Raw genomic sequence first — 8,847 nt, forward strand, 5'->3', positions numbered from 1 at the left:
TTTTTTTTACAGTATCATAAAAACTGTATTATGTTTGTGAAATTATATTATCATAATTCTTCTCCAATTTATTCCTTGAGGCTAAATAAAAACGTCTGCTGGATAATAATCAGCCATTATTTGAGGTTATTGTGTTTGTTGAACCTCGTCAGATAAGAATGTACTCAACAAAAGCCTCAAACAAACAATTACACCAGAGTCACAAACCAGAACAAACACAGTCACCAGACATTAAATCTTTGTATGATGATGTTTCAGACGCTGACACATCACCAACAAACAGACTCTCAGACTCCAATCAATGTCTGAAATGTACAAATCAATTCACAGACGTCACAGATTCTCTTGGTACCAGATGTTTCTTACAGCGTGTTTCACAGAATTATGGGTAATCTGAGTTGGGAGTGTTTATGACTGTCTTCTGTTTACTTTACTTACCGTGTGTGTGTGTGTGTGTGTATGTGTGTGTTGGGACTTGTCATGGAGGGTTGGGTTGTTCTGTCTGAGCAGCAGATTAAAGACTGCAAACACAACCTTCACTGTAATTTAATAAATTGTTTTAACGGATTACATCAAAAGATTTGAGTGACACAAACTTAATTTAGTAAATTAAAAAATATTCTTGATTAAGCAGCTTTTACCAGTAATTTAAAGTGGCACAAACTTAGTTTTATAAGGTACAGAAACATTCCTAAGTACTTTTTAGTCAGTATCTTATTTAGTTAGTTTTACTTAAAAATATTCAATGTAATCAGTTTCAACAATTTTTTAGTTAAACCAACTTATCTGGTTTTACAGTGCAGTAAAACCAGACACACGTCCTAATAAAAGAAGTAAATTAACAGAAATTAATCCTCGTTCACATTAATTAAACTCATAAATTAATTGTTGAAGCAACTTAGTTGTTCTTAGTTAACTTAAATAATAATTCCAGTTTGTTTCACTGACTCATTTACTTGACGTTGAAACAAAAATGTAAGTAATGTAATGCTGTAAATCTCAGGATTTTTACATTTTAGTTTATATTTCAGTTTATTAATCAACAGAAGCCCATTAAATAATCCTCCAAAGTGTAAAGATTTGATGTTTGTCACAAAAAAATAAATATATATTCAACATTTCAGTCAGAGAGATTTTATCAGGCACTAACTGTTTTTTTTATATATCTGTAGCCCAACATCTCCCTCTGCTTTTGTCTTTGAACAGTTTTTAAGTGTATGTTTTATTTGTTACAGTTTGTTCTTCATGAGACAAAAAAAAAATCCCAAATGTCTCCTTATGAAATATATATATTTTATATAATATATATATAGAATAATGTGTATATATTTTTATATATATTTCTTTTTGTAAACTGTGATGAAAAAGTTAAAAGTATTTAAGAATCCAGATATAATATTCCCACTTTAATGGAGCACGGTTTTGTTTACTTGCTCTTGTTCATAGAAGATCTTTGATTAATTGAGTTCGCCGTCACACCACTGATGCTGCATTCACGGCTGCCGGAAATTTGTGAATTATACATTTTGTTTCCATAATTGCACTAAAAGTGTTTGTATGATGAAGAAATATTTAAAATGAGAGAATTAAAATGTCAAAAACATAACTGTGGTTCTTTCTAGTATGTTTGAATGTTTATTATTGTTCAGTGAAATTCGTGTGGCCACACTGGTTGAATGATTATTATATATGTAATATTGCTTTCTTCTTTTTTAAATCTTTTAATCATTATTAAACACAGTTTTATACAAAACAGTTATAAATGAGCTCCACCTCAACCAACTACAGTTAAATCCTGCTTTTACATGAATGCATGGGTCATAATAATCTAATGATAAAATATATGATAGTTTAACAGTCAGAGGGACATTTCTCTGATTATATTTACATATTTTAGATTTTCAGATTTTACATATTAATTTAGATTATTTTTAAACATAATGTATTAAAACTGTAAATTAATTTAATTGGGTTAAATTTAGATTTTTTTTCCTCTCTAAACAAATATTAATATATGAGATTGTTTGTGATTAAATCAACATATATTTCAGCCACAGCATGAATATTTCTCTCCATCTGCCCCTCAGTGGAGTTTCTTTTCCAGTGCGGTATCAGCATACTTCCTCCACCACTGTGAGCCAGTGTAAAAAGTATATTAGAGCAGTGGTTCCTAACTCATTGATGTACTTTACTCACTGATAAACAGCCTCATCCTGCATTAGAAAAGTTTAAGCAACCGAAGAGCTAATCAGAAGAAGAAGTGTGAAAAAAGAAAAGAGAAAACTCATTTCTGATCAATATTCACAGGAAATAATCTGCTCAAAATTCACCCAAATCGCTCGTTTTACACCAACTTCCTGCAGTTAATTCCTCTTCTTTATTTGGGTTCATTGCACAGTTTATAAGTTGTTCTGTATGCGTTGAATATAATATGAAATATCCATAAAATAAGTCACTTAATCGAGGGTTGTCAGGGGTCCCTTAAAGAAAAAGGTTGGAGGTAAGACAACAGGTTCTACGGTTTTATGAAAGCTCCTGGATTAATTACAGGACTTCAGAAGAACTGGACACTGAGGAAGATTAAATCCAGAAGGAGGCAGCAATGCAACACCAACTGCCCCGTAAAAACAACCTCAAAGAAGAAGGAAGGAATTCCGAGCTTTCACAGCGGCACCTGAACACAGCAGCAGCCAGTCAGTCTCGGTGAGGTTCAGAAAAAACTTCAAACCACCTTCAACCAGCTCCGAGGAAACACTGAAGCACGCTCACCAGGGGCCACAAACCGAGACCCAGAGTCCGACAGCAGAAGCGTTGAAGGTAACCGACACAGAGGTGCAAGATGCCGGCCACAGAGAAGGACCTGGCTGAGGACGCTCCGTGGAAGAAGATCCAGCAGAACACCTTCACCCGCTGGATCAACGAGCACCTGAAGTGCGTCAACAAGCGGATCGTGGACCTGCAGCTGGACCTGGGCGACGGGCTGAGGCTCATCGCCCTGCTGGAGGTCCTCAGCCAGAAGAAGATGTACAGAAAGTACCACTCGAGGCCCAACTTCAGGCAGATGAAGCTGGAGAACGTGTCGGTGGCTCTGGAGTTCCTGGACAAGGAGAACATAAAGCTGGTCTCCATCGGTGAGTCCCATTCATTCAACCGAGCCTCCACAGCCATCAACTGTTGAGCCCAAAATGAGTTTGCATGTTAATGAGTTGCTGGTATTACTAATATAACATGTCCCAGTAAAGTTTCCCCCCCAGTTTTCCCAGTTTTCCCAGTTTATAGTCCCAACACACTGTTTTCTGAAGTGGAAAGCACGGACTGCCTTTAAAAAATCAGCAATTTAAAGTTTAATTGCCTTTTCAAGATGAATATATATATCGTATATTATTGTAAATTATGTCTGTCGAGTGGGTTTGTTCCACTTTTGAATTCGGCACACACAATAATACACAAAGCAACACATATTCCTTATTAAATGTTGGGTTTTATAGCGGTTCACGCCGCTGCTGGCGCCCACCTGGCTGCATTTAGCAATGACTGCGGTGAGAATCAAGAGGAAAACCGCTTTTTAAGAGTTTATATTTCATTCAAATTAACGCTTTTTCGTGTGTTATGTGAAAGTAAAGAATGCCCTGGGAGGCTTCTGAAAACTTTTTACTTGTCTTTCATAGTAATGTCTATGCACTGTTGCCGGAGACCAAAGTTCAAGCCGTACCTTTGTCCTGTGGAAGATTCCCGGTATTCCCACAGTTCTTACCACTATGTTAACCAAAAACAGCTTGCTAATGAAATGTCCTGGCCTGTAGAAGACATAATTATTACTTATATTTAAGTTTTAATAAAGTTTATTCCCTTTTTGGTCAGTTTATGTCCTGTTAGCTCCTGTACATGCAGCGCTCCTTCCCAAACTGCGTTTAAGAATCCTGCATTTTAACGTCACGTTGCTTTGTTCGCGACATTAGAATAATTGTAAACCATGTTATTTGAGTATTATAGAATTAACAGGAGCTCATCTTCATATCGGCACACATAAAACACAATTAAGCCAATGTTTTGTTGGAAATTGCAAACCATGCTCCTTCTGCCTCCCAGCTCGTTGTCATATATGTGAAAGGCGACTGTGTGTGAAAACTGGACCCAAATCACCTTTTAAAGATTCATTAAAGTATGATTTACTGAGAGTCATATTTGCAGCCACAGATTGGCTCCCACAGTAATTAATGGTGAAATGCATCATGTTGTCAACAGCAGCATTAAACTGACAGATTTGTGAATGGAGTTTGGCATGTTGTGAGTGAAGAGTCTCCACATGACAACAGCAGTGTGTGTTTTAATGAGCAGGCTCCCACAAAGGGAGCACACACCTGTGTTAATGAGCCCGGCTTCATGTGGAGAGGTGAAGTTTCTCAGTTTGTGTCGAGGATGGAAAATATTTCACCCCTCAACCCCAAAATTCACAAACCTCCAGCAAACTGTAGTTAATGCGGTTCGTCAGCTGTGTGAGAGTGATCAGCCTCCACCTGCTGCTCACTTGTTCTGCTGCTATTCCTCTTTAACAAGCTGCTTGTTGTTGTGTCCCAAACGTAATTAACACACATCTGATTTTAATTCATGTTGTTTGGCTGCACAAAACGGGCAGATTATCAAACTGCTGTTGTTTTCTCGGATAAATAAACATATTCAGGCAAAGATTTTTGCAAACAAGAAGCTTTTTTTATGAACAACTCGTATGTTTTTTTTTAAGGGGATATATTGGCAAGGATTTGATGATATGATACGTATCACGATACAGAGGTTACCATTCAATATACTGTGATATCAAAGAAAATCTAAAGAACACACCAACATTTGATTTGTTTTTATCCAACCAGAACAGTTCTGCATTTGTATTAATCACAGTTCCTGTAACATCCAACATCTTCAGTTTACACTGTTATCTAGCAGTTTAGGAGTTTGAACACAAAAAAGCCCCCCCCCCCACGACCCGCTCGGGGACCCCCTGTTATAAAGCAGCGTCTCTTTGCTGCTGATGGAGTTCAAATAGCATTACAGGACGAGCTGAGTTCACAACACGACTGTGAACGCAGCCTCAGTCTGCAGCGATCTTGTGCAGCAATTCACACCTTCATCTTCACCTTCACACTGTCGATGTAAGAAACATCTCAGGCCTTTCTTAGTGACATCATCTCAGACCTGTGGTTAGACCTGTGGGCAGGACCAGACCTGTGTGTGTGTGTGTGTGTGTGTGGAGTGATGAATCCTTTTCCCAGCCAGCTGGTTTTGGTCTTTTCATGAGATCTGTTTGCACTTTGACGGGTGTTCAGCGTCAGACTAAAACAAAAACTGACTCTTAAATATCTTCTACAAGTCTGAATAAGTTTGTTTCCACAGCTGAGCTCAGCTTAACAGTTGTATTAAGTTATATAGAGACTATAGAGACTGTCGGATCTTCAACAGAAGCTTTTATGTTTAATCCGATGTGCTGAACTGTGGTCACTGAGTGGTTCAGTGAACGGCTCGAGGGTGAAACCGTCCTCAGGCTGCTCGGTGTCTGATGCACTGAGGTCAGAGTGTGTGCAGTGATGTAAAACTGAGGTTTGATTTTCCACAGTAGAAAGGAAATGACTGGATGGGTGGGACACACACACACACGCACGCGCACACACACACGCACACACAGTAAGGTAGCACTGGTCGTGTTTTAACCATCCGGTGTGACTGATCAGAAAAACTGATATGGGTCCTTTTTTAAATACAAGGTGAAATGAAATCACCACAAAGGTCCTTTAAAGGACACTTCACCCATCCATTCAAGCTTTTGTATCGTTAGAAACCAGTCATATTTTTGAATGGTCGTGCACCATTCCCTCATTTTCCCCTGAGACGGGAGAAATACGGATTTCAGTTGTTGCACTTCCTGCTTCCAATGATGTAAAAATCGTCATTTTGCATCCACTGGAAGCAGGAAGTCTCATATCTTTGTAGAGGGGGTGAGAGCTACAAACACTCTTTTCTCGGTCAAATAGGCACCAAATTCAAAATTTATGTTACATTTCGACTACATATATAACCCACTTTCAATAAAGATTAATGTTTCCACGGGTGAAATGCTTCTTTAATGCATCACAGGAAATCCTTGCTGCTTACGTGTTACCATGGTTACCAAATCATCCTGTATATAAGCTATCTGACGCGTCGGAAGATCTCTTGCTCAACAGTTCACGATCAGCAGACGGATTTAACAGCAGTTTCTCTTCGCTAATATCACATATCTATCTGTACTCACAAAATCCAGGCGACGTTCACTAGTTTAAGAAGGTTCATGTTGTGTTTAAAGCCTACAGCAGGAATATTTTAATCTATACTTAATATTTAGTTTAGTTTATTTGCACAATACTACAGAGCAAAGTACTTGCATATAGAACACTGTAATTACAGTGCAGAGGAAGGAGTCCTCCCCTGTTTTTAAACAAAATAAAAATGTAAAAAACACAGACAAAACAAAATGCACATGGCACAAACAATCTTTATCTACACAACACACAGAAGCATAAACAATAGTAAATAAAACAAAAAAAAACAAACTTATAAGTAGATATACATATAACTGAGGAAGCATCTTGCCATACGGTTCAAGGTGAAATGACTGCGTCCTACAGGCTGGCAGGGAAGTTAAAAATGCACATTATATTCAATGAATTTGAACTCCAGACCTGATGAAACTGAGTTTATTTCAGTGTTTATTCTGAAACATGAGGCTGCTCATCGAGGCGTTTTACTGAACTCTGTTAACGCTCTCTGACGGTAAAGAAAGGTCCTCCTGACCTCGGTGTGTTGGACAGAGTGAAGCCGGAGTCTGGACTCTGGAGGGGATCCAGCGCGGTTACACAGGTAGCGTTAGTCTGTCAGATATCGCACTGCCATGACGGGAAGAGTGCACGAGACAAACAGAGAGAGGGAGCGTGGGAAGGAGATGTTTGCTGTTGTCAGACAAAGTGTTGTAGCTCAGCGTCTCCCTTTCAGTTGTGTGTGTGTGTGTGTGTGTGTAATTGGTTAACTGTGGTGTGGGGCCCCTCAGGGAGACCCCCGGGGTTTTTGTCTGGAGCTCACACTGAGACGGACTGAGGAATATTTTCAGCATGAGTCCCGTTGGACATTCATAATGTTAATCTATATATCTTCAGTCTGTCTTCTGTTGGTCCATTTTCAGTCAGACAGGTCGTTCCTCAAAGCTCTGCTGCGTTCACTGTCTGCTGGGAGATTTGATTGACGGGAAGCTGCAGGTTGCTCTTCCTCAGTATTTGACTCTTGTGTTTTGCATTTTATTTATTTTCTTTGGACATTATAAGAACCCACTGTCTGAAAAGTGTTGAGTCCTTTCTTGCACATGATGAATCTTACAAAAGACCAAATAAGGAACTACATGAACAAACATATTTGGTTTGTTTGCCAAAAAGTAATTAACAGACCTTGATAGTAATCACATTTATCCAACATGTTAACCTGCATAATAGGTTACCTGTGTTTAGGATGTTAAACCTCTTATGAACCAACTGTTATGAAACTCTAATTAACAGAAATCCCAATAAAACGGGACGCAGCGATTGGAGAGAATTCTGTGCTGATACCGACGTTAAAAATAACATTTAGCTGATTGCCAGTGTCGATACCGAGGTTTTATTGTTGGTATTTATTCGCCCTTTTGTGCCTTAAGAATCTCAACTTTTAGTGACACAACACTCGACCACTGACATCAGTGAATGCCATCTTCTGTTCAAATAGGTCGATGTCAGTCAGCAAAGCGAATATCTGCAGATAAATCGGTTCCCTATGAGCTTATTTGGGAATGTAGTGCTGCATAAAAAACAACCAACCGCAGATACGGAGCAGATTGAAGTCCCAGCTGGTGTCTCTGAGACCTCAGACTTCTGAAGCTCTCATAAAATTCAGTCATTTGCACTATACCCGCCATGGTTTCACCGTTATAAACAGAATAAAAGGTTTTTCTGTGTATAAAAATAGAGACGAGGTTCTTCCTTCTGATGTTTTCTCTGTTTACGTATTCATAGAACACAAAGTTCTTGAAAGATTAGTGAATATGATCTGAAATGATACTCCGGCGGGGAATGTTTGAGCTGTTTAAGAGGACTGAACAGAACAGTAAGTTTAACTAGTTTAAATCTCTTAATGAACAGTAATCTGAGAGCAGAGTTTTCATCTGGAGCTGTTGGCTGCTCACGCTGCCGTGGTTCACATGGGGTGTGTTTGGTGTGGCATTGTGTGTGTGTGTGTGTTTTGACTCCACCCTGTTTCATATCCACCAGCTGTGGTTTGTTCCTGATGTAACTGTAGCTGAGGATCAACCTCATCTGTCATCTTCTGCTGTCTCTGACTGTAGATCCATTATGTTACAGGGTTGTTTTTTTATATCGAAAGATGCTTTTAGTTTCATATTTTCTAAATGTTTTTCCCAGAAAATTCTGTGCTAATGAGTTTGACTTTTTAAAGCTGCAAATGAACTCGATATAATACATTTATATGTGACGTTTCGGTGCTAGACCTTCCTCAGACGAATGGTTTCTGACAATGAGAATCTTAAATGGGGAGCGGCTGTGAGTCTGCAATCAATCTTCCCCCCATGTGCAGCAGAAAGGCAGAAATACCTGTCTCATTAAACAGATGTGCGAAGTTAGACTTTAAGTTTCAGCGTCCTGCAGTCAGAACGTCTTCTTTGTAGAATAATCAGTTTCAGATTTCCGACCTCCTTCAACACTTTTGGACTGCTTCAACCTGAAATCGATATTCCTGATCGATAAAAGTAACAGGCTGAGACCTGTGTGTGTGTGTGTG

The 8,847-nt window shown here is 38.8% G+C and overlaps 1 protein-coding gene across 1 annotated transcript in view; it reads left to right on the forward strand.

The window, feature by feature from the left end:
• The first annotated feature begins 2,719 nt into the window (after positions 1 to 2,719).
• LOC118328185 (filamin-C-like) overlaps positions 2,720 to 8,847 on the forward strand; it is a 64,434-nt gene continuing 58,306 nt past the window's right edge. The window contains exon 1 of the mRNA XM_035661796.1: positions 2,720 to 3,131. Coding sequence (XP_035517689.1) covers positions 2,840 to 3,131 — 292 coding nt within the window. The 5' untranslated portion in view covers positions 2,720 to 2,839. The remainder of the gene's footprint in view (positions 3,132 to 8,847) is intronic.

Source organism: Morone saxatilis, unplaced genomic scaffold (assembly GCF_004916995.1).
Source record: "Morone saxatilis isolate NCDOM2014 unplaced genomic scaffold, NCSU_SB_2.0 Contig18, whole genome shotgun sequence".
In the NCBI taxonomy this organism is placed as follows: Eukaryota; Metazoa; Chordata; class Actinopteri; family Moronidae; genus Morone; species Morone saxatilis.